At 39.8% G+C, this 25,575-nt stretch overlaps 1 protein-coding gene and 1 long non-coding RNA gene across 2 annotated transcripts in view; one reads left to right on the plus strand and one right to left on the minus strand.

Moving 5' to 3' along the window:
• The window catches only part of LOC138109061 (uncharacterized), a 154,608-nt gene extending 148,388 nt beyond the window's left edge, over nt 1-6,220 (minus strand). Inside the window, exon 1 of the long non-coding RNA XR_011150243.1 lies at nt 6,167-6,220. This is a non-coding gene — a long non-coding RNA (uncharacterized lncRNA). The remainder of the gene's footprint in view (nt 1-6,166) is intronic.
• A 12,089-nt stretch (nt 6,221-18,309) lies between these two features.
• FRG1 (FSHD region gene 1) lies at nt 18,310-25,265 on the plus strand. The gene is made up of 9 exons (XM_069013936.1): nt 18,310-18,417; nt 18,717-18,784; nt 19,608-19,730; nt 20,683-20,740; nt 20,917-21,031; nt 21,407-21,511; nt 22,243-22,334; nt 23,368-23,478; nt 24,377-25,265. Exons 1-9 carry the CDS (start codon nt 18,356-18,358, stop codon nt 24,411-24,413), a joined length of 771 nt encoding a protein of 256 aa, XP_068870037.1. The 5' UTR covers nt 18,310-18,355; the 3' UTR covers nt 24,414-25,265.
• Nucleotides 25,266-25,575: the final 310 nt, after the last annotated feature.

The raw sequence follows: 25,575 nt of genomic DNA on the forward strand, positions 1-25,575 counted from the left end.
CCAAAAGGATGAAAATATTTTTTTTTTCAATATGCAGTATGTTCAGGAAAATACATACTAAATGTTGTGTTTGTGGCCATACTTGCAGTGGTCTCAGCTGTCTCCCATCTACAAAACAAGTTACCAGGATAGGAATGGAACTTCATTTGCAAAGTAATAGCTTTCAAATGAAGAAAACTCAAGTCCTTCATCTTATTACTACTGCTGTATGTTCAAGTGCCACAAACTCTAATAGCAACAGGGAGAGAGAGAGAATATCCCAGACTTGAAGAGACTACAAATTGTGAAGGAATTTCTCAGAGTGTTACATAAAATAGGTCATCAAAACTACTTCTGCATATGAAAAAAGAAAATAAAATCACCTATTACTTTTGCCAGTCAAGAAACCAGTTGAAACTGATTAATGCCAAAAACTGTAATAAGGACCAGAGAAAGCATTTAATTTCCTTATTTTTCTAATAAAGTTCAGTAGTTCAGTGTATTGCCCTTTCAACATTTTTTTTCAGGCTGTTATTCCAAGTTGCTTTGGTTTTATTGCAGATGTCACAGGCCTGAGGAGGTGTTCAGTATTGGTTTTACATGGCAATGGATGTGAGGAGAAACCAGTGCCAGCTCCAATCCCACTGCAGGACACAGCTGAGGATATCAGGCAAGTTGGGGATACCTCTGTGACAACTTATTTAAGAAAGGATAAGAAAACCTTGCACAGTAGTTATGAGACAGAGAAGTGAGAAAAAAAAAAAATCCCACAAACAATGACAGTGGAGAAGGAAGGAAGGAAAGGTGCTCCCGGTGCTGGAGCAGAAATTCCCCAGCAGCCTGCACGGAAGACTATGTTAAATAGAAATTCCCTGCAAACCATGAAAAGCACCAGAGTGAAGGAGGTAGCCTCCGCAGCACATGAAGGGCAACACTGCAGTGGGTGAATGTGCCCTGAACAAAACTGCAGCCCATGGAGAACCCCTGCTGGAGCAAGCCAGCAGCAGGAACTGAGGCCCATGAAGGTCCCAGGTTGGAGCAATCTCTTACTGAAGAACTGTAGCATATAGAAAAGTGTGAGGAGGAAGGAGCAGCAGAGACAAATTGTGTTGGACTGACTGTAACCATCCAATTCCCCATCCTCCTGCATCTGTTGGGGTTGGGAGGGGGTAGGACAATGGAGTGAAGTTGAGCCTGATAAAGAGAGGGGACAGGGGAAGGTGGTGTTATATTTGTCTTTTTTCAAGCTGTTTTGCCCATGATTATAGTGTGTAAGTCCCTATCTTTATCTCAGCCACAAACTTTTCCATTTTTTTAATTCCTCTGTACTGTTGAGAAGGTAGAGTGCAAGACCAGCTGGGAGGGAATCTGGAAATCTCACAAGGTCACTTTGTCAAAGGTCTTTAAATACTTTTACAGGCTAGATTTCTTTGGACACTTCACCATCATGGAACCTTCTTTTCGTATTAGCAACAGAGAACAACCCCAAAAATCGCACTTGCTGCATATTCCTTAGACACACCATGTTATTTCCTTTACTAAATACTTTCATTTGGAACACATACAGCATTTACCTTGATTTACATCATTTTACAAACATTTTTTCCCATGTAGTTTACCTATAATTATACACATGCTGCACAGGGCTGCACCATCTAACGTGTTTCTTACATTTACTGCTTACTTTGCGGGGATAAAATAGTAAACATCTCAAATTGCATGCAGACCTTTGAGTAATTTTTGTAATTGGATACAGGCAATCTATGGATACATAGCATTTTTTTCATCTGCATCAAAAATTTTAGGTGTTTTATTTGTACCAAATCCCCATTCCAAGTGTTTATGACTTGGTTATAACCAAGAAACAAAACTGGAAAACCTCATCTTCCCATTGTCTATTCAAAATTTATAACACAGTAAGATATCTCACTTTAAATACTAACTACTAGAGCTGGGACAACTAAATTCTTGCTATAGCCATTTTGCTTTCTGAAGAAGTCACATGTTATATTTAAAATCATACATGTAGATGTTACCAGAACAAAATGATATATTTGATTAAACTGTGAAAATGATAGAACAAACCTGTAATGCCCAACAGCCTACTTGTCTACTGGTACTGATTTGGAAAACAAAATGAGATATTTCTCTGTCAATATTCTCATCAGAATCATATATGTGAACACAAATGGGTGAAGACTTACCCAGGGTAATAATACCATGGGTGTCCCACCCAGGAATGCCTTTTACAAACTTGTCAAACTCCATCCTAAAAGAAGCTAGCTTTTCTTCTGATTTCCACTTATGTTAATTACATTTCATGTACATTTACAGGCACTGCTATTTACATGCCCACCTTCTGTTACCTCTCTCATCTCAATGACACTGTTTTTATTGAGAAAACATGCAGATAATTCTGGAGTGCTACAGGATACCTACAGTATCCTTTATCTTCACACATATAAGCCTTAATTTTCTCCTTAATTTCTAAATTCTCTCCAGGGTGCTTCATCCAGCTAAATACCTATACATTCTCCTAATACATTCAGTAATTTATGGTGTTCTCATTCAAGTTCCTGAGCCCTAGGGTTGTTTAGCCTGAATAAAAGGAGGCTTAGCAGAACCTTATTGTTCTCCACAAGTACTTGAAAGGAGGTTGCAATGAGGTGGGCGTCAGCCTCTTTTCCCAAGTATCAGGTGAGAGGACAATAGAAAGTTGTGCCAGGGGAGATTTAGACCGGATATTAGGAAAAATTTCACTGAAATTATTACCAAGAATTGAAACGGGCTGCCCAGGGAAGTGCTTGTGTCACGATCCCCAGAGGTATTTAAAACAGGTGAGGATGTGGCATTTGGGGTTTTGTAGGGAACTTGACAGAGTTAGGTTTATGGTTTCTCTTGATGAGCTTAAGGGCTTTTCCAGCCTCAATGATTCTATGATTCTACAGCTAAATATACTATGTATTCTCTCCTGTAATCAATAAAACCACTATTATTTTATGATCTAATTTAAACTAAATTTACTAATGATAAAATAACCCAGAGTTACTTTCTCTAGCCTCTTGGCACCGTAAAGTGTCATATAGAATCATTATCCAAGATTCATCCAAGAATCCTTAAGGTCTGAAGGGATCTCCTGAGATCCAATCCCTTGAGTCCAACCTGCATGCTCAAGAAGGGCAAGCCAGAGAAGGTTGCCAGGACCACAGTGGACTCTTACTCAATGAAAACAAGTTAAAATAAAACAATCTCCTCTTCTTGCAGCGCTATCAGACAGCAAAATGATCCTAGAATGCAAGTACTAATAAAAGATAACATAAAAAACTTTTATTAATTATGTCATAGCTAAAAAAACTCCCAAATCCTGGAGCCTCTAGCCAAACAACTACTCTACCAACAGCATAATGAAAAGCATCTGTGCTGTGTCTAAAAACCTATCTGTATGTTTGGGGCTTTATAAAAGCACAGTCACTGCAAGTCATATCCAAACTAACTTACACTTAATTTACTCTCAATTTTATCAACTTCAGAGATGAGGAGAGTAAAATACAAAAGCAGGTAAATACTCAGACAGTCAACCTGTTAGAAGTTGCAGTCATGGCAGTAAGCCTGCTACAGACAAACTCAGCACCAAACACAGACAATGTAAATTCAATATTGTCTTAGTATGTATCTGCCTGCTGGAGAGAGCACAACTGATCAAATGGATGACTCAATCTAACATCACATTTGAAGCCATAACTGCTTTTCAGATATTCCTTCAAAATACACAAACTCCATCTAGTCTTTCTTATTGTAAAGCAAGTCATACAGGCAGATTTATTTAAGACCATGTCACAGACTGGGTTTTGATTTTTATATTAGGAGTCAGAAATTGTGTGAAAAAAACCTTCTTTTCATGTTGGTATATTTGTTCTCTAAACCTTAGTTAAAAACAGTTCTGATTTTTCTATTTGAAACAGAAGATGGCTTGTAACTATGCATAGAGGTATACACACACACACACATTCCCTCCCTGAATGCCTAGCATCACACAATGCAAGAGAAACTAGAAGGGAAGAAGCCTAAAACTTTCTCTTGCTGCTGTGCTGGCACTGACAGGGTTAAATTTAGTGTCCATTTGTACTGCCGGTTCAGATAAATGGGTTTCATTTTATTGTTTACTTGTACTTGATAAGGTTCTTGGATTGATTCTGGTGGCTCACAATGCCTTCCAGGCACAGGATGTTATTCATACTACTGCATCCAAAGCCTTCACAACACAGTGATTTTCTCTAAGAGAGACAGGCGCTACAAACTAAAATATCAGCAAAATCAGTTTCTCCACTTCTGTAAAATGAAGAAAATTCTGTGAAATGAAATAGATTTTGTCACAGCACAATAACCATGACAACCAGAAATATCAAGAGAGCTGGAAAAAAAATTTCCGTCTTCCATCAGAATTGGACAATATTAAAGCAGTGTGGAATCCATGATTCACCTCAGTAATCCACAGCTATAAAAGTACCTAAACATGTTTCAAATCATAGAAGCTCCTTTTACAGAGCAGAAAAGTATTTTTAACTGAATCAATTAGCAGAAGCAACTCAGGTTCCTATAATTGAAAAAGTATGTCTCTCTCCTCATTGATCTTCATCTCAAATACCATTAACAATAATGTCCAATGAACCCCAAAAGGATTTGCATTACTTTGCACTGGGAAATATAGTGAATCTGACTATTTCACAGAAGACTAAATTCAAGACTTTTTGCATCACTGCCTCACCTCATCACTAACTTTCATAGTCCCAAAATATCTGTATATCTCTGTATGCCTTAATTTCAGGTACTGTCTGCAATAAGATGTACACTAACATCTAATTACCTAACAGAAATGCCACCAGCATTCCTTACTAATAATAAACTATTTTAAGATCTTAATTTTTTTATTAATTCAAAGAAGCCAAAGAACTGATTTTCTATCCTCCCAGTCTGGTGGTTGCGTTGAACCTCCAAGACTGGGCCCATCATTTTGGGGCACATGGAAACTTTTTACTACAATAGCAATGCACAGTATTTTTGCTTATGATCTTATCAAGAAAATGCAAATGTCATTAATATAACTAAGGTTTTAAGGATTTTCCTGCTTTTCACATGAGAGAATAGTTTTACCAGCATGAGTTTGTCCCTACATTGCAGAACAAGAGAACCAGCTCTGATTTTTATACACATACTCTGGTCAAAATCTTCTAGGACGATTTTAAACTTCTGAAATTTTCTTGAATTTCGTCCAGCTCTTTCCTCCATGTTAGCCTGCTGTAAACTGGAGCTTTGGGACTGGCTGCACACAAACTCCAACACTGAAATAGCAATTGTGTTACAACACCTGTCTCACACATCCTGCCTTCTTAGGGAATCCTGCTCCATGGAAATCACCTGTACACTAACTGCAGAAGTGTTCAACACTGACAGCAAATCTGTGAGTGGCAGCCCCTTCACCTGCTACATGGCTTACCAATTTTGTGGCTTAGGGAACGGAGCAAATCACATTATCTCCTCAGCTTTCCTAACTCAGTAGTCTGTATACTCACAGGATGTTAAGGAGACGGTTGTCAAAGTCAATATTGTCATCTGTGAGCCATCACTCACAGCAACTGCTACAGGAGCACTACAGTCATCACAGCAAGTATGACACAGATCACAAATCAGAACCTTTACAAAGAGATTGTTTGCTAGGACTAAACACACAGCCCACAGAGCTTGTAACCTGGTGAGTAGGAAATGCCAAAGAAGGTGTTTTCAATTCTGCCTGTCTTCAGAAGTTACATCCTCCCTCCCTACAAGGTGCATGAAGACAACTAGACCAGATGAGGATTCACACCTCTGTATCCTCTACATGTATATGGAATGGGCAGTAATAACTGGTGTTCCTCAAATCAATTGCTATTAGTTTTTACAGGCAATCTGAATAGCATCATATGGAAAAAATGGAAGACCTGCTCAGAGCACTGTTCTCACTAGGACTCAAATCCTGGAACATGAAAATACATATTCAAAACTAGACAGAGTAGGGTATCAAATCCTGGTCTCTGACATACTGCATGATCACTTAAGTGGTATGATAAAAAGGTGAAGGATGTTTGAGTCAAGGGATTTATGTCACATGTCCTAATTTAGAAATATTTAAACAAGAATCTCTTTGCCTTACTGTAGAGCAATGTTCAGCACCATCTTCTTACATTCAAGGCCAGTTCTCTTATACCCATGAGGAATTTCACACCTGTGCTTGAGCTTTCCTTTCAAATTAGCGGCTCATCAACTCTATTACTAAACAAACACGAAGCAGCTGTAGCTCTCAGACTATGATTAAAATTAAACCCTTCAAATCCAGCCTAGCTTAGAGAACCTCTGTACAGTTGTTCTCCATTGATTAACTCCAACTGGCTCACTACTAAAACTAATCTATTAAGTCTGAAAAAAAAGTTTCAAATAAAGCCTTTCACATAAATAGGATCCAAATGATATTTCAAATAAAACACAAAAAGATGGTGCCACTAAAATGTTTTAATAAAAATAAATAAACTATAGATTTAAAATGCTTTTTCTTTGCCTTAGAGCAGTTAAACTGTGGATTATTTTATTGATTCAGCATTCATTGTTTTGCTTTGCACAACACTGGAAAAAAACAGAATAATACCCTTATTGGTCTTCTAAGGGTGGTAATGGAAGATGATAGAACTACAAACCAATCAGCCAACTATCAGCTGCATGCACTACCTGTGGCAAAATACCAAGTGTTTACTAGAGGGCTGCACTCCAACCAGGCTATAGAATAGGTTTTCGATCCGAACTTCCCAGCACCCATACCCCCCCTGTGCAGTCAATGAAACACAGGAAAAGACAAATAGGGCTGATCCACAGGTCTGCATTATCCTGTTTAATCATGATGTGATACACAGAATTAGAAACTAGAAAGTTACCTACACAATAGGCAAATGAGTCTTCCAAATGAAGTTTCAAAACATTTCAGGAAACACTTCTTTGCCTTTACAACTTCTCTTTAAGAGAAAATGCATCTACGGGAGGATTTCTCTGCTGCTAACTGAAACTCATAAATATGAGCAATACTAATGCAGTCACATACTGTCTTTTCCCTTGTTTCTGTTTTAGGTTGAAAGCTTTTGCCTCAAGATCCATGTCATTTTTACTGGCATGACTAAAGAGCTGAATCCTCTCCCTGTAATGTTCTAGTTAAAATTACTGGTATTTCATTGGAACATAAACAGCCCCATGAACATCCCTTCATTCGTATTCTCATGACTCTGTTCTCCACCTGCTTACCGACTTTAGCATTTAAAGTCTGCCAGTATCTTCCCCCCAAGATGGAGCTGGCTGCTGATTGACTTTGACACTGATTCTATTCCTGCTTGTCCACCGCATCCTATGCTACACACAACCTCTCAAAAACTCAAAAGCTCACAATAGCATTTAACCATTTTGAGATAATAGCCTTATGTGTTATATGATCCCAGCACCAGGGATCTGTCTCTGAGTCAGATGGACACATCACAGTCTCCAGAAACCAGCACACAATTGAGGAAATGCCTGATTCCATTCTCAAGTTCGTAACAGATTTAAAATCTGTGCCAAACTAATGTTAAAACAATTAAAAAAAAAAAAAAAAAAAAAAAAAAAAAAAAAAAAAAAAAAAAAGATATCTATAGCTTTATGGGAGATGGGAAGACATAGAAGGCAAAATATTTGTGAGTTTCAGGGATGAATGAAGGCACCATAGAGCATGCAATCTGTGTAGAGAATCTTACTGCACTTCAGGAAGAGGAAGAGAATGGAAACGCCAAGGATCTGCCCCTTCAAACATCAGCCAAGAGGATGACTACATTGCTTTTCTCATGCCAAGAACAGACCACAATCCCAGCAGTAGCCAAAACCATGTCATCAATCCAACCAGGACTATTCCCCAGCCTTTCTGTAGACAGCACTATGCATCCAGATAAAATGAGTGCTCTGTCACCAACACCAAATTTTTTTTTATGTCAAAAACATCAAAGCCACCTCCAGCTGACCTCCTTCTTCCATTAGCAAGGTACTCACAAGTAACCTTTAAGATATCCCACCACCTTCAGGTTACTCTCACCTGAATTGCACCCCCACACTGACATGCCCCTCCATGAACATATCACTGCTACCAAGGCTTAAATGTCATTTACTCTCAAGTTCATCAACTCCAGGGAAGAGCAGAGTAAGGCACAAAAGCAGACATCAACCTGTTAGAAGTTTTAGTCATGGCAGTAAGTCTGATACAGACAAATTCAGAATTAACACAGACAGTGTAAATTCGATAGCCAGTCTTACTATATATCTACCTGCTGGGGAGAGCAGAACTAATAAAATGGTTGACTGCTGCTCAATCCAGCATCACATGTGAAGCCATAACTAGTTTTTAGATGCTCTTTTAAAAATACACATCCTTGTACCAAGCTGGGGGAGTTCTGTAACCTGCTTCCACATGCAGGAGAGGAAACAAGAGGTGTCACCTGCAAGTATTCTTAGCATCTCTTATCAGCACCCACACCCTGAGAAGCAGAGAAAGAAAAACCTAGCACCTTCATCTGAGAAAGGTATGATACTTGCTAGGTAAAGCAAGGAAGGGGGTTTCACACAGCAAAAGACTTTTTCTTTTTATCCTTTTAGAGTTGTCACCGTCATTTGGTGGACAAAGGCTCTACTTGCAGGAGTGGGTAGGGATAAGCTGGGTCTTACACTGCTACAAACCCTTGCTTTTTAATAGATGTCATGCCTTGGACTCATTTTGATTCCTCAGGATACTTTTCTTTCTCCCTGCCTTTACCCTGTCAGGTCACAATGTGATCAGTGTTTATGTTTGTTGTCTTCCTGTGTGCAATCTGTCTCAGGCCATAACCCAAGCATGACACAGGAGTCTGAACTGATGTTGAAGCTTTCCAGACTGTTGCAGTAAACTGCATGAACAGTGTTTCAAACAATATTTGAAAATATTATGTGGTTGTGAATCTTAACTATTACACACTCCTACCAAGAAGGACAGTCCTTTACACACTGTGCTAGTCCCTGAGAAGAAGACTGACCTATGCATAAACATCCTTTCTTCTTTTTAATGCCCCAGCACAGCAGAAGAGCACTGAAGGGTTATTAAGTGGCCTGGCTTGAAGGACTCACTCCTTGTCTCATACCACAGGACTACAAATGTTATTTTTACACTAAAAACTTGCTCTACTTTAACAACATGACCATGTTCCCTAAATTCCATGACACTGGGAGGGGTGGGGAGGGGGCGGGGGAATGAACCATTGCTCTTCTCTGTTTTAACTCTAACTTCAACCACATGCAATTGTTGTCCTCTTGCATCCTGTCCCTGGGTGACGGGACATGCTCACTCGCTGGGGAGGACTGGGTTTGCTTTGCTCAGAACAGAGGGAATCTTTCTCCCTGTTTCCAGGGGAAAATGAGCTGCAATGCTGTGTTGTGCATAACCTACATCTCTGACCATAGATACACAGATTGCCTGTTGCTATTGCAGGGCAGTATGGTATTTTTTTTTAACTAGACTACTTGTGGCTTTCCACTACATACTAGAAAAAAATCCATGTCCCATTCATGGGTCTGGCAGAGCTAGACATTTTGTCCCTCCTAGAAAAGGCAGTACCAGGCACCTCAGGCAGTGTTGAAACCTGAGCTAGATCTTGGCCATCTGCAAAAAAGGCAACAGCATCAATGGACATTACTAATGTTGAGTTTGTCCCCTGGACCCCAATGCAACCAAAATTGAGGCCGGTTTCTATCCATCACAGGACTAAACACCTGAAGCAGGTCAGGGAAAATTTCAGGTCTAGTGCTCTGGACCAATTACAGCAAATCCTCACACACACATGCCCCCCTAGGGATTCCACCCTCCAAGCAGGCCAAAGAACAGTAAGAATACGGCTCAATACTCCATTAAGAAGTTAATTGTATAAATTACACCCCATCTACTGTACATGTCAGAAATCCTTCCTGGATTATTCCCTAGGACTCATTTCCAGCCAGCCAGTACTCTGGGATGCACTGAAATGCCTTAGCCACTCTCAAAAGATTTCACCTTTTGAGATCTAAACCAGATCATGCCTTGTCACAACATAGTTTCATAAAGCTGTGACAGCAGAAAGACTATTTTTGTCTTTGCCAAATTAGAGTTGGGATTTCCAGGAGCAGGAGCCACCCCTTCAGCAAAATAAAGTTTAATTGGGAAAAAATATTTCGTGCTGCATTTAGACTGTAAGAAAAGCATTGATGTACACTAACAGTATGCTGTGGGGAAAACAGCTTGAAAACAGGTGATGCATACTGAAACGTTCCCTCTCCTTTTCTCTCAGGATCAGAACATGGAAAGATCAGCACTTTCAACTCCTACTCACTTACCTACCGTGACAGGACAAAAGGCAACAGATGTTGCCAATGCAAAGCACTCAAAAATCATTATTCAGGCTCCAAAATGCACAACAATGGCTTTAAAAGCAGAGTTTCAAAGAAATACAGGTGTGCTCTTCTATTGTTCTGCATTTCAAATTTTTAAACCTTTACAATCAGGTTTTATGTCTCTTCTTCATATCCATGAGGGACAGGAATTCTAGTTTGCATTGTATTTTTTCAGTGGAAGCTAAAAATTTTACATCATTCATTCTTTCAAGTTACTGAAGCTTTAAAAAAAAATCAAGCATCATTAGGATGGTGAATGCTGCCATCTCTGGCTGCTGTCTTTCAAAACAGTTTCCATATTGTGTTATGGGTTAGAAACCTTACTTACCTTATTGTCAGAAAGGAGGCAATGACTGTAAAACTGTTTTGTCCTGCTTGTGCTGCTTTTAGAAAGTATAAGAAAAAAAGCTGAGCAAACCAGACTTACTAGATATGAGATGGGAAAAATTTAAAAAAAAAAAAATACAACATATTGATGATAGCCCTGATGAGGGCAAGGATTAGGAAGTTCTATATTTTCCTTTCATCTCTAACTGCCTCATAATCTAATAAATATTGTCAATATTTGGAGGCTCTCTGGATGAATAAACAAGTAGGACAGTCTGAGTCAGACCATCAAAAATGAACAAAAGTTAAGTGTATTTATTTCTCTTTTATATTTGGCCCAGGAAGGGGAAAAAAACCCACAAGTGGATCCATTGTAACTTAGATTTTACACACTTACAAGGAAGTGAGTGGACAAGTGTCTCGGTTTGAAAGACAGGTGTCTGCTAAGGAAGGCAGAAGCCCCCCTTGAAGTGGCAGATGTAACCCCTTTCCCTCTGAGTTATTATGATTTTGAAATCAAGGGTCTTTAGGCAAAGATGTGGGAAATAGGAATAACAGTTCTTTACTATATATATATTTATAGATAGATAGATAGATATATAACCAGTCGAACAAAACAACAACAACTATGACAGTAACAGCAAACACAAACCCAGTCCCAGCCTTCTCGGCTGTCAGGCCCTTTCCCCTCGGGTGCAGTTCCGCTCGCAGCCGGCAGGGGCGCTGGCGGCTCCCGGTGAGCAGGGCAGGTGCGATGGTTCCCCCGCGGCTGCAGGGGGCGCTCCGGAGCGAGCTCGGGGAGCACGCGGCCCCGGTGCCCTGGGATCCCGGGAAGGGATGGAACAAAGGAGCTTCACAAACCCTGGTCAGCCGGTCCTGGACTCCCGGAACAGCAGGCTGGAAATGGCAAGGCCGGAGCGGCAGGCACAAACACAAATCCCGGGTGGCAGACGAGACATATCCAAAAGGGGAACCCCCCGGGGCTCCAGGCAGGCAGGGTGAGCACGGCTACAGCGTAGCGAAGGCTTGAAACAGCAGCAGTGCAGGGCGGCCCCAGCCCCAGCCTCCAGCAGGGCAGGGAAAGCAGCCTTGGGATCCCGGTGTTGTTTCCAGCAGAGAGGAAAGACGCCAAAAAAACGGGAACCAGCAGCTCTTCTCTCCTTGGCTTCTCTCTCCAGACGCTGAGAGCGAACTCCCAACACGCCCAGGTGAAACAAAGAGTAGCCAGGCCCACCCCACCCCCAAAAACGGGGTGCTTTTGTCTTTCTTAAGTATGGTCATTTGTCCCCTAGCAACATGCATATGGGAGAAAATTCCTCTAACAGAAAAAAACTAGGACAAAACTAAAACCCCAACAACAAGGATAATGAATAGCTCAGAATTCCTTCCAGAGCAAAAACCTTTTTCTATCTTTACTTACACTGTACCGATTCTATATGCAATGGTCTACAGCTCTCCCTTCCACCTCCAAAATTGCTAAGTCCACACTTTTTTTACAAGATATTCACTGCCACTGCATTAGTAAAAAACTTCCTTTTTATGGAAGATCATCTGCATCCAGGACAAATTACACAGAATCAGAAGCTATGGAGGATAAGAGAGGAAAATCACTTATAATAGCTCTTCAAGCGGGCAATGCAAACAATCCTGGCAAGTATATGCTCCAGTTCTGTTAGGGAAAAAAAAAAATGCAGAAAGAAATTATATGGCAGTCCCGGGGGAGAGGAAACATAATTTACAAAGAGAAAGGGCACAGTTTGATGGCCAGGAGGACAGCAGCACTGAAAATGAACACCCTGCCATAGCTTCATTCTTCTTTTAAGTCCTGCCAATCTGTATCTCCATGGGAACTTTAAAGGACACTCATGTAGTCTCAGGAGAAACAGAGTAAGAAAAATATATAGCCCATAAGGAAGCCACATCTTATTGTGGGGTTGGGGGTTATCCTTGGTAAGTCCCTTCTCAGAAGAAATGCTGTGAAGGTTAGTACAACCTTCCCAACTAGTCACAACCACCTGCTTATTTCCTACTAAGTCACAGACAAAGTACAAAAAGGAAGAAAACATTCTTGAAACATTGAATTAAATAAATTAAAAAAAAAAAAAACAAAACAACTAGTTAGAAACTGTATTTAAATTAAACTTGATTATAGGCTAACAAAGAACAACCACAACAGCGCTACATATACATGAAATAGAAAATCTTTCCCCGTGGATCCTGTGGCTTTCCTAATGAGATACAAACTCAGCCACATATAACAAGGGAAATAAGGCTCACTGGAGACAAGAAAAAAATGTGTGCCAGAGAGGGAAAAGTCTGCATATGAACGCATAGCACAAAAGAGGTAACTTCCCACAAAAATTCTGTCATGTTTAATTTATAGTCTGTATTTGAGTCTGTATTTTCCATACATTACCAGTGAATAAGGAAAGGAATTTTCAGCTACATTTGCATCAAACATTCCAGCTATTTGTCAGGAAATGTCAAAAATCATACGCTCAACTTACAGAATCAAATTTCCATCCCATAAAAAATGAAATTACAGTAGAGAGCAATAGGTTGCTTTCTTAAGAACTGGAAGTAATGCAGTTTGATTGTTCACTCATTACTGCCCTAGATTTACTAGGAGTTTCTTCTCATAGACTCATTTCTGCATGAGTGTTCTCCCATCTCTAGTGAGATGGGAATTTATATTGCAACCCTTCCCTTCTTCAGGGAAGTTACAGGTCTTTTTCCTACTTACTTAACAACAGTTTCAGAACTCACCAGATTTCAATCATTGTTGTGATTGTGCCTGTTAAGAATGAACAAATCTGGCCAGTTAAAAAAAATATTGATAAAGAAACACAGACTAATAGACAGAGAAACAAAAGTGTTTATATGCATATAAAAATTTCCTTAGTACATCAGGATAAAACCCAGACCAATTAGTAGAAAATAATAACAGAATTTGAAGAAGTACATATGCATCATTTGGGATGACAAGCAGAAACCAGAAGGTCTGAGTAAACACCATAGAGAGTTGGCATCTGCATGAAACTACTGTACATTTTCAGTTACTTTTTCATTTCTCTTTTGCATTCCCTCAGTGTCCAGCAGAAAGGGATTTTGGTGAGCGCTCACTGACAAACTGTATAGCAAGATCTCAATGTCTGGAGAAGCAGATATTGAGAAGGTCTGGCCAGCTAGAAAAACTTCACTACAAAACTTTACAGAGTGACAGTAGAGGAAAGTGATGGAGTGATCAGGCAAAGCAGAAGAAGCTGAGAAGCCAGAGCCAACACAGGGTTTCCGTACCAGTGACGGTGAAGACTGGGGGATCTGAGCTGGGGCTCCATCCTGCCCCAACAGGCTGAAAAACCCTTCCTATTTCCCAAATACTTTAAGTATTGAACCATAAGCTAAGTAGAAGAAATGCAATTTTGAGAATATCTATTTGCCTGTGCTAACAATCTAACATTAATATTTTCGGGTTAAAAAAAAAAAAGAGGTAATTTCTGATCGCATTTAAAATTTGGAAGTTATAATAAAACCATTTTCAGTATGCAGTATTAAAAATGTTAAGAATGTAATTAGCTTTTTATTTACATCTGTCATGCCACTGTGGTATGCACCACCATGTCCTGGGGATGCTTCAACACTGACACAACTGCTGCTGAATACTATGACAAACCACCACAACATTCCAGAGTATGTACTTTGTTCCACTGGGGAAAAATCAAAATATAGTTGCTCTGGTTCTAACTCACATCAGATTTCACTCCTTCTGTAAATGAGTAAACAAAACCATATCGATCTTGGCTGTTACATCAGTCAAGAGCTTTGATATTTCACAAGGGGCCACACTTCTAAACAAGAGATAAAAAAGCACATAATCTGTCAACTTGGCTATCAAGAGAGCTAATTCAGGTTTCTCTGGTTTGGGGAGGTTTTTTAATATTACCTAGCATAACTAAACATAATGGAAGAAAACCCCAAAGCACACAGGTTTGGGTCCAGGCTCTTATGACACTAGACTATACCCATGGATGCTCAGTCTCAGCCTTTCCCTTCCATCAGTCCTGAGTTTCTATGGGTAACATTGTTTGCAATGATCCCCTTCAAACTTGAATGAGGAAAGTGCACATTTTGTAAATGACACCTCAGCCAATCTGCCCCATCTGCATGAACGACAGCAAATGATTTCACTCTTTAGGCATTCAAAATAAAATGCACATGCGGCAAATTCCAAGCTGGCAGGAAAATCCAGTCATTAAAAAAGTGATTTGTTTCCTACAATTGCAAATACAAAGGCTCCATTTATTTTTCAATGCCATAAAGAAAATGAACTGTTATATTTTTTTTAAACAACCACAGCCTGGACATATTTGAAATGTTTTAATTTCAAAAATACTAACTAGCAAATTAGTCTTAATAGCTTTTCTAAAGTGGTACCATTTTAGATACAGTTTTCACATTGATTTCATCACTTTGCCCTGCAGGAAAAGCTTTTATCATCCTCTGCATATACTGTAATGGTGTCTATTTGTTGCTGGTGTCACTAAATTTAAGAAGAAACCTAAGATACATGAATTTTAAATAAAATTATACTCATTAGCAAGAAAATATATCTTACATTATGGGAGTCTAAAAAATTCTACATTTCTATGAAAATAAGATATTTATTGTCTGACATTCTGTCTTTCCAACTTTCTCTTCATAAAACAGAAGGGAAACAGCAAATTAAGAAAATAGCAAACATAATTGATACAGCCCATCCTAAGAAAGCTTGCAACCACCATCAATTTTACACTAAATGAGCTGCTTAATAGAACTCACCAGGACTATTCCCTATAAAAATGTAAGCACATGCATAATTCTTTTCAGGATCACAGTTATGTGTAGGGTCATCTGTAATGAACATAAAACTACCTCCTTTCTTTTCCCCCCAAAGGCTTAATCTACGTTTATTTTTGTGGCTATAGCAACACCTGGTGGACAAAGAGCAAAATGCACATCTATCATATAATAAAAATACAGGTATTTTCAAATATAAACTGCTTTATTTGCTCTTGCTTTTTTAAAGTTAAAAAAACTAAAAAATATAAATTAGATAATTCTTAATTACTTTAAACTTATTACATCTCTTATAAATGCTTTTTATTCTTACCTCTTCCTCTCTCATGTAACCTCTCAGGCAAGTGCTTGTGTACGATGAAGTGCTGGTCATGGTCTCAGTGAACACAGGCCCACTTTTGACGAAAATGTGCAAATACCCCATAAATACTACGGTTGCACAGTTAAGCAGTCAAAAAATTAGAACCTATCATAAATAAAGTTGTAAAGTTATAGTTAAGAGAACAAAAAGAACTCCTGCAGGTTTTCTCTCCACAAAATCAAGGCCTAAAAAGAACTCAGATCCCCAAAATAACCACTGAAGGGCAAGTTAGCATGCTAGGGTGTCTGACAGACATTCTTTCCTGCTTCACTCATCTCCTCTATGCTTTTTTCTGATTTCAATGTAATTGCTCTCTCCTTTTTCATATTCCTGTTACTAAAATACTTGCCCTACAGGAATATCTGTTCAGAACCAGCAAAAACGTATTTAACGGTAAAAGTCAAATACAGCTGTAACTGTATTTGCTAAAATTGCTCACTGCTGAGATTGGCTTGAAGTGAATTCCAAAGGGCTGGAGACATATGAATATATTGACTAAAATGACAACTTCCTCCTCCAAGTGAAAGAGGAGTCAACAAGGAGAGGTGCTATGCTGGATCTTGTTCTCACCAGCCAGGAGGGGATGGTGGGGAATGTGACTCACAAGGGCAGCTTTGGCTGCAGGGACCACAAAATGGTGGAGTTTAAGGTCCTTAGGGCAGCCAGGAGGGTGAACAGCAAGTTGGCTTCCCTGGACTTCAGGCAAGAAGATTTGCATCTCTTCATGGATCTGCTTGGGAGAGTAACAAGGGATAAAGCCCCAGAGGGAAGAAGCACCCAAGAAAGATGGTTAATATTCAAGGATCACCTCCTCTAAACTTAGGAGCAATGCATCCCAACAAAGAGAAAGTCAGGCAAAAATGTCAGGATGCATGCATGGATAAGCAGCTCCTGGACAAATGGAAACATAAAAGAGAACCCTACAGAGTGTAGGTACTTTCCTACTTACTGGCAGGAAAGTAGCATATCCAACACACAACCACACACAAAAAGTATTCTGCATTTACACGGACCAGCTGCTTGATTCAGATGCTGCTTTTGCTGTCAAACTCAGTGCCCCCAAAGCTCCAAAGTGGAGGACTTGCCATAACCTCCTTAAAGTTCATTACTGTTGCTTTCATTTTACATGGCAAGTGTAACTACTCCAGCTTCACAAATAAGAATCCGAGGTAGTGTCATCTTAGACATGAAGAGAGAAATTCAAAGCATTTTGGTGAGAAGAGGCAGGGTTCTGGATCCAAGCAAAGTATCTGTGGAAGACACCTGCAGTCATCCACCAACTCTGGAGTCAAGTTTTATCAACTGGCCGCGCTTTCAGTGACTTTAAAAGCCTTGACATAACTATGTACGAGACTCTCATTTCTTACTTGTAGAAGATACCTCTGAGGTGCTGAAAACTTGCAAGCATATATAGGAAATGAACTTGGCTATCAAAAAGAAGCAATCCAATGCAAACATCTCTGTATGTGCACATAAAACATGTACAACAAGCCTTGATAGGGATAGTAATTTTCATTTAACCAGGTAATATAATCAACAGGTAACTTTTTGGGCATGAATCCCCTCCCATGAGTGTGAAGTAGGAACGACATTTTTGAAGACTAAATACTAATTACTACTGTTATTGGTACACTACTCACACGTGCTAGTAAGGCTGTTCCCCAAGGGAAGAGTATTGGTACCTGTTAAGAAGGTGCTAAGTTAATATGAGAAAAGGGTTGTTACATGTCAAGGGGGAAGCCTGAGATAGATTTTATTCTGTGGAATACCTAGTGGCTAACAGGACGGGGAAAAAAATGTCATACCTCATTTCACCCCTAGCATGGTACACCTGGCTGACTTACGAGCTGTATTTCCCCTCCCCATCTGGTCTTCACAGGCGTCCCTTGAAGCTCTTACTCCTTCACCAGCACATCCAGGTACCCAGCTCCCGTGTAACCCTGCCAGAGGCAAGGTCTGCTGCCCTTGGCCTTACTGCCCTCACGTCCGAGGGCTCTGCTGATGCCCACGTGTTTTACAATACACACGCACGCACGGGCTGTAGAAGATGCTGTGGGTTCTTCATTCCTTGGCGCTCTTTGCCAGCAGTCCTGCAAAGCGCAGGCACTGGGCTCACGGAGCCAAGCCAGACTTAGAAGGGGAAGGTGCCCAGGGACAGACTCTTTAAATGCAATTTTAAACTCTTCCCGTTCTATTTTCCCACTCAAATTCCGCGTCCCGCGCCCTCCACGTGAGACCACCACAGCAGGCCGCCGCCGCTCCCCGCCCACAGCAGGGCGGAGGAAGGGCCGCGGCTTCAGCGCTCCCGCCCGGCCGAGGGGCGGGGCCGGCTCCGTGCGCCCGCCCCGCTCGTACGCCGACATGGCGGAGTATTCCTGCGTCAAATCCACCAAGCTCGTCCTCAAAGGGTCGAAAGAGAAGAGGTGAGGAGCGGGCTGCCCGCCGCGCCGCCCCTGCTCCGCGCTGCGGCAGCTGCAGGGGCCGGGACCCCCGATGTAGGGGGTGGGCGGGGGTGAGGCCGGGCCGGGCCTTCCCTCCGGGCAGGGACACCCCGGGGCTCGCCGGCAGGGCAGGGGGGTCGGGCTGGCAGCCCCTGGCTCCCGGGCGGGGTCAGTGACCCGCTCCCGCAGGGCCTGGGAGAGAGGCCGTGCCAGAGGGAGAGAGCGCCGGGCGAGGGCCGGGTCGGCGGCTCGTTCTCACTTCTTTGCATCTCCCCTTGCAGCAAGAAAAAGCACAAGGAAAAGAAAAGGAAAAGGGAAGAGGATGCGGCAGAGCAGCTCGATATTGTCGGTGAGCTGCTCTCCAGAAGTTATGTGACAGTGTGGAAATTATAGGGGATACGGCAGAAGCTAAAGAGGTGGTTATAGGACTTTGTAAAGCAACTGTAGAGTGTATAACTATTTCTCACAACATCCTATTTGTATATTGGGATCTTCCTCGATTCCAGATGGAACTTGTGACACCAATGGGATGGATTCAGATTTTTATAAGTAATAAAATAAAAGTATTATTACCTTAATCAGGTGGGAAATATATGTAAGACAGTATACAAGGAAAAAATTTTACTGTTCAAAAAATGTTAAAGTCATAATTCTAAGTTGTGCACATGGGAAGGGCTACCTTTAGCTTTGGAAGAATTCTGTAAGAGTCAAATGTTCAAACCCAGATTGGTTGGAACAAGTCTAAGGATTACAGCTCACATATTTAACAGTAAGATGAAATAGTATTTCTGTTTCTGTTGTGCTGGAGAATCTAATAAATGGATATGACCCCAAAACTCAGGAGACTGATCCAGAGGGGAAAAAACACTTTGCTTGCAAGGTGTCTCTTTGCTGCATCAGCTGAGTGAAACAGCTTGGTCTGTGGACTAACACAAAGAAGGGATACAGCACAGAAGCTTGTAACTAGGGATGTCGGCAGGTAGAAGCAGCAGCAGCAGCAAAACCATTAAATTGGCTCTGGACTATAACATAATGCACAAAGATTGCAAGATAGCAGTTTTATCTTTAAGACTTAAAATTCCAGAGAAAACATGGAAATATAGTCTCTTGTGCTACTGTAATCAGAAGTTGTGATTACTCTATTAATAAACTGTCATGGTTTTGTATTACAGGAAACTGGTGGGCTGTCAGCAATTTTGGGGAAATTACAGGAACTATAGCTATAGAAATGGATAAAGGAGCTTACATCCATGCCCTCGACAATGGCTTGTTTACACTTGGAGCACCACATAAAGGTTTGTTCCAGGAAATTTGAAAGTAATAAAGTTTTAATAATGAAATGCCTGAAAGCGTAGAGCTAGCATCACTTCAAGGCAAGCAGTGTTACAGCTAAAACCAGTTCAGTACAAAAAATGCAATAATTATAGCTAAAGCATGCAGATGACTTAAACCTAATGTCTACCAATCAGTTTCACTCATCTAGTTTCATGCTGGCTTATGTGTGTAATAAATTGAACTGCACTGGAGATGATTACCTGTTAAAGGCCATACCACTTGCTGGATAAAAAGCAGTATAGTTTTTATTAAAACCTATAAAATGTTTATGGTGTCACTTGAAGAGTGAAATTCAAGGCAGATGAGTTTTAACGCTTATTGCTGCATCCTTGGCTTAATATACTTGTTTGTCACTGCACAAGAGGACTACTAATGTGCTGGGATAATTAGCCTGTTCTTTGAGTTTGAGAGCCGTGACTCTGACACGGACTGTTCCAGAACCCTGACAGTGTGTGTGTTTCATCTCCAAGGTGAGATCAAAGCAGCACTGACTATATTCTCTTGTTTTGGTTTTGGGGGATGGAGAAGCTAGTAGCTTTTAGAATACTGAGTTGAGTTACCATAGCTGAACCATAATGCATTTTGTTATGAAAGAAGAAACATTACAAGGAGATTAATGTTTTCAAAGCCACCAGGAGAATTACAAAACATTCTCAACTATAAATTTCTTTACACAATGATCATCTTTATTTTGTGTCTTGTTTTAAGCACTCTAAATATATGAATATAAATGAGCACCTGCATTGCTTTTTTAAAAGTGAATGCTCAAAAAGAAATTTTTAAATAAATAAATACTTTCCACAGTATGTAGGAATGGTCAATATTTAATTCTCTTTGATACTGCAGTATTACTAGGCTAAAATGTTTTACATTTATACTTCGTACTTAACTAATGAAAAATTCATTCCTCAGATGATGAAGGCCCTAGTCCTCCTGAACAGTTTACAGCAGTAAAGTTGTCTGATACAAGGTAATTACTGTAATGTTTCAAGTTTTGATACTTGTTATCTTTGGATTTTGTGAGAGCACATTTTAATACCCTTGTGAAATACATTGTCTACTACTAAACGTGTTTGTGATGTGTTGGATATTGTCAATTGCGTGAATTAAAAACACTTTATTGTTTTCCTGCATTTTCTCTTTGAGGATTGCTCTCAAGTCTGGTTATGGCAAATATCTTGGTATAAATTCAGATGGACTTGTTGTTGGACGTTCCGATGCAATAGGATCAAGAGAGCAATGGGAACCTGTCTTCCAAGATGTAAGCTGTTTGGAATAGTTCATTTGATGTTGCCAGTGTTTGACTGTATTTTGAGTTGATCTATGTAGATGGTTTTTATCAGTGAAGTAAAAGCTTTTTGCAATCTCTTTCATATTGTAACTTATGATTTTCCAACTGCAATGCATTTAGTGTTATTGAAAGTTTTTAAATACTTAATAGCTGCATTTTGGCAGCTATAAGCATCTTAAAAATGGAGCCAGCAAGTCTGCTGGCTAGCTATTGAAGTATCCATGCATAAAAGAAGTAAACACATTTACAGAGACTTTTAGTGTACTGTAGAGGATAAATGTTATAAATCAAGGATTATATACAACCTTGTTACACTTAAAATATATTGTGATATTATTTCTGCAGAGGAAAATGGCATTACTAGCAGCAAACAGCCGTTTTATTAGATGTAATGAAGAGGGGGACATAGAAGCCAAAAGCAAAACTGCAGGGGAAGAAGAAATGATTAAGGTAATCTATAACTTCTACAATTAATACAGGATTGGCAGGAATACTCAAATAAGCAGGTGTCTGTGTGCTATGATTTCCTGTTAATACAGTTATAATTGCTTCCTATAAGCTGTCAAGTGATATGGCCACAAGAAAAGGCTGCCTAAATTCTCATTACTCCCTGTAGAGATAAGAAGATACTTTACCACTCAGGAGGACAAAAGAGTCTGTGTGATCTTCCAGGTAGTTCTAAACAGCTTGGGACAAAAAAGAGGAATTATGACCAAATCAGGGACAGAGAAGTGTTTACCAGAATGATGCAGAAGGGGAGATCTTTTAAGAGAATCTAAAAAGACTATCTTGACTTTATCTGAACATGGAAAATATATGTGTCTCTCCAAATAGAGATAGGTGTCTAATGAGTCAGAATAATAACATTTTTAAGTCAATCTCTGAATTGTACCTGCCAAAATTAAGAACTGTAATAGTGCTCCTTTGAGATGAAGGTAGTTATGTCTTACCGTAGTATCAAGGATTACACTTAACATTTCCCATATTTTGGGCAGCTCTTACTTTCATTGCAGTTGTCTCTGGTTGACCAGTTTGAAAACTGTGGACTTGAAAAGTCACTGTGACTCTCATTCTGTTAGGAAGGATATGTTGTCATGTTTAACCTGTAACTTTTGTTTCTTAAAATACAGGTGTTTTCTATTGTTTTTGGTTATTTTTTCTTTTTTTCTTTCAATTATTAGATTCGTACTTGTGCTGAAAGAGAGGCTAAGAAGAAAGATGAAGTTCCACAAGAAGACAAAGGAAACGTTAAACAGTGTGAAATCAATTACGTGTATGTACTTTAGAGCTGGTAACAGACTCAAGCACCTTTTTTCACTTCTAATTAGGGCCATCTTTGGTGGAAGGGCCAAATTCCCATCCAGCCTTTCACTCGCTTTTCCTCAGCAGGACAAGGGAAGAAAACGAGATGAGAAAGCTCACATCAATTGAGATAAAGGAGACATTCTGTACCAGATACTGTCCCAGGGTTAACTGTGAAAAATTAATTAAATTTATTTCTTTTTAAATGGTTTAAGGCTGAAAGACAAAAATTTAAAACATCACCTTTCCTTCTCCCATCTCCCAAGCTCAGCTTCACTCCAGACTCCTCCACCCGCTCCTTCAAGCTGGATGAGCTATGGGTCAATACACAGTGGTTTCTTTCAGCCACTCCTTTCCTTTCCCACTTTTCTCCTGCTGTGGTATGGTCTTATTCATGGCCTGGAAGGTAATATCTGATCCAGTGCCTAAAGCATCTCCTTCCTCTCATTCTCTGTGCTTGATGTTCACACTGCCATTTTGCACTTCTAGGGTTTTTTACCTTCTCTGCCTGTGTGCCATTTTGCCTTTTCCTAAATATGTCTTCATAGAGGTGCCACTAGCTTTGCTGATGGATTTGCCTGTGTCCTGTAGTGGATGTCTTGAGAGCCAGCTCTGTCCAGCACAGGGCAGCCCCTGGCCTTTTCTCATAGAGAAAACCCCTGCAGCTTCCCTACTGTCAGCACCTTGCAGCTACATCCAGTACACTTTTGCTCCCTGATTTCTTATGCTAGTAGTTGAAGAAGGGGCTCTTCAGAATTTGTAACCACTTCATGCTAGTCACATAGGGGCTCATTCCTACTTAAACTGCTAAAAAAATAAAACCTGAATAGTTTTGACCTACAGAAGCCTTAGTGCTACCTTAGTACTGGGATGGTTTGCTGGATTTTATTAGGTTAGTTATCTGCTGTTTTAATAGGAGCTAAGATTCTTGCCACAGCTGTTGTGTTGAAAAGCAAAATTTTAAAGACGTTTCAGTCCTTTACTATTTTTCTTCCCCCTTACAGGAAGAAATTCCAAAGTTTTCAAGACAAAAAGCTTAAAATAAGCAAAGAAGATACAAAAGCCCTTAGAAAAGCCAGGAAAGAAGGCACTTTTCATGAAATGCTACTTGACAGGTACTTAGAAATAATGTATTGATTAAAAAACTACTGGGAGATGGAATTGCAGTAAACCTGAGGTACAAAAGAGGGCTAGATTTCAGGGGGATGGGCTCCTAAGCATTTTTCTGCTGGTGAGTGTTGTACCTGAGTCCTGGGGGTTACCACCTTTTTTTTTTTTTTTTTTGAAATCTAGATTTTCCCTTCTTTAGCTGAAGTTTCCAGGTTTGAATTTACCTGTAAATTAGTTCTTTTGGAAATCTTTAACTAGGTTGTTCAGTTTGTTTACTACAGAGTTGTTGAGGGATTGATGTTTTTAATGACAAAAATTGAGTTAATTTTTAACATTTTTCAGTACCTATGGTACCAGCACATTTTGAAGAGGCAGAAGTTGCATTTTAAAGAGAAAGAACATTTATTAAGGACAGTCTTCATCTTATCCAGTGGGAATACTTTTTTTTTTTCCCCCTGAGCTGAGACTAAAGAAGTTGTCTTGGATTTTTAAAGCCTTTTACATCAGTGTATAGTATAAATATTTGCATTAATTCAGTCAGTGGAATGCAGAAAACTATTTCTGATATTTGCAAGCGATGTGAGAACACTCCAGGGCTCTCACAGGTGGTCAGCTTCAGATCACACTGAATCTGAATTCCATTTCTCAGAGGAGACAGAGCACAATCATTATGATTTGAAGGGAAAGTCAAGGTTACCTTTAGACACTGCAGTTCTATCTCCCTAGGAAAACAAAGTTAATTAACAAATCTAAAGTCTTGTTAGGCTTTTTTATGTGCTTTGAAGTAAAGTTTAAGAAAAATTGCTTTCAATGCATTCTTAATGCTTTGAGGAGATAAAACACCCAGGTGTAATTGTATTTGGTCTGAATCTAAACCTTGTTTCATTCACTCTTCCCATACAGGAGAGCTAAAGTGAAAGCAGATAGATACTGCAAGTGATGTCCAGCTGGTCCATTTTCTTCTGCAACTTTGATGGCAGCATCAAATTGAAAATGAGTAAAATATTTTGTAATTGTTTTTTTATTTAAGGCATTTTTTAAGTATCTTCAGAATTATATTAAAATTTTCTGAAATATTAATAATCCAGTTGTAAAATCTTATTAGCTGTATCACTTGTGAATATTTGGCTTGTATTAAGAGAATGGCTTCACGAAAAATTAAAGGTATATCCATTAACAGTGGTAAGCTATCTGCCATATAACTGAAGCCCTGGGAGGCAGACTGTACACTGATTTAGCCCAGAGAGAAAGTTCCCTGGCTTTTATTTGCCTTTAGGACAAATTCTAGAAATAAATAGATGATTGTTCGCAAATGTTCCTGGCCAGAGTCAGGAATTCTTGGAAAAAAAAAGCAGCATAGCTGTGAGTTTTGCTATGGAAAAGGAGAAAAAAACATTATTAATTTTTCTCCAAAGCTCCTTAGTTTGGTCTAGGACTGGGGATTAGGGCTCATTAACTAGTTGTTGTTGTAGGTACCACGCTACATGTCCCTCCCCAGAAATGTAAGTGACTGATGTACAAAAACCATTGGAATGTTGCAGTCCTGGAAGTGGCCTGCTGCCAAAACTACTCCCAGAAACACTGAGAAAAAGACAGCACTGCAAGGAGCAGGCTGTGGGCCAGAGTAACTATTTATTGCAAGTTCATTGCAGGTGTCATTGATCCACAATCACTGTGAATCTTAAATACACTTGAAGTGAATGCTGATGGTAGAAGTAGACTGATATTACAGCATCTGTTTTTCTTTCAAGAATATGTTGTTTGAATAAAAACTTGCCTGGTTGAACCCACAAAAATGATTACTCAAACACAGATACACCTGGAAGGCAGAAATCTATGCTCTGGAGGGGCAGGGTGCTGAAAGGACTGCTCAGTAGCAGAATAAGAGCCCAAGAGTTACCCCTGAAAGGGAATTTCTCATTCCATGTTAGTGTAAATAGGAGAATACAGTGTGTTGCAAGTAGCTATAAGTGATAGTAAGGGAAAAATAGAACTGAGAGGCATGTTTGTCACAGAGTGATGAGTAAGCGAAGTAAAAAGCAATGGCAGAGCAAATGGAATGAGACTGTCCTGAGTAGGAGAGGAAGTACTAGAACTGGCAA

This window comes from Aphelocoma coerulescens, chromosome 4 (assembly GCF_041296385.1).
Source record: "Aphelocoma coerulescens isolate FSJ_1873_10779 chromosome 4, UR_Acoe_1.0, whole genome shotgun sequence".
NCBI classification, from domain to species: Eukaryota; Metazoa; Chordata; class Aves; order Passeriformes; family Corvidae; genus Aphelocoma; species Aphelocoma coerulescens.

What these genes read in the sequence shown, in the direction of transcription:
- FRG1 (XM_069013936.1), top strand. Translation starts at nt 18,356, where the DNA reads ATGGCGGAGTATTCCTGCGTCAAATCCACCAAGCTCGTCCTCAAAGGG. An exon ending in ACTTGGAGCACCACATAAAG is followed by an intron (nt 19,731 to 20,682) that starts GTTTGTTCCAGG and finishes TTCATTCCTCAG; the next exon opens with ATGATGAAGGCCCTAGTCCT. An exon ending in CAGTGTGAAATCAATTACGT is followed by an intron (nt 22,335 to 23,367) that starts GTATGTACTTTA and finishes TCCCCCTTACAG; the next exon opens with GAAGAAATTCCAAAGTTTTC.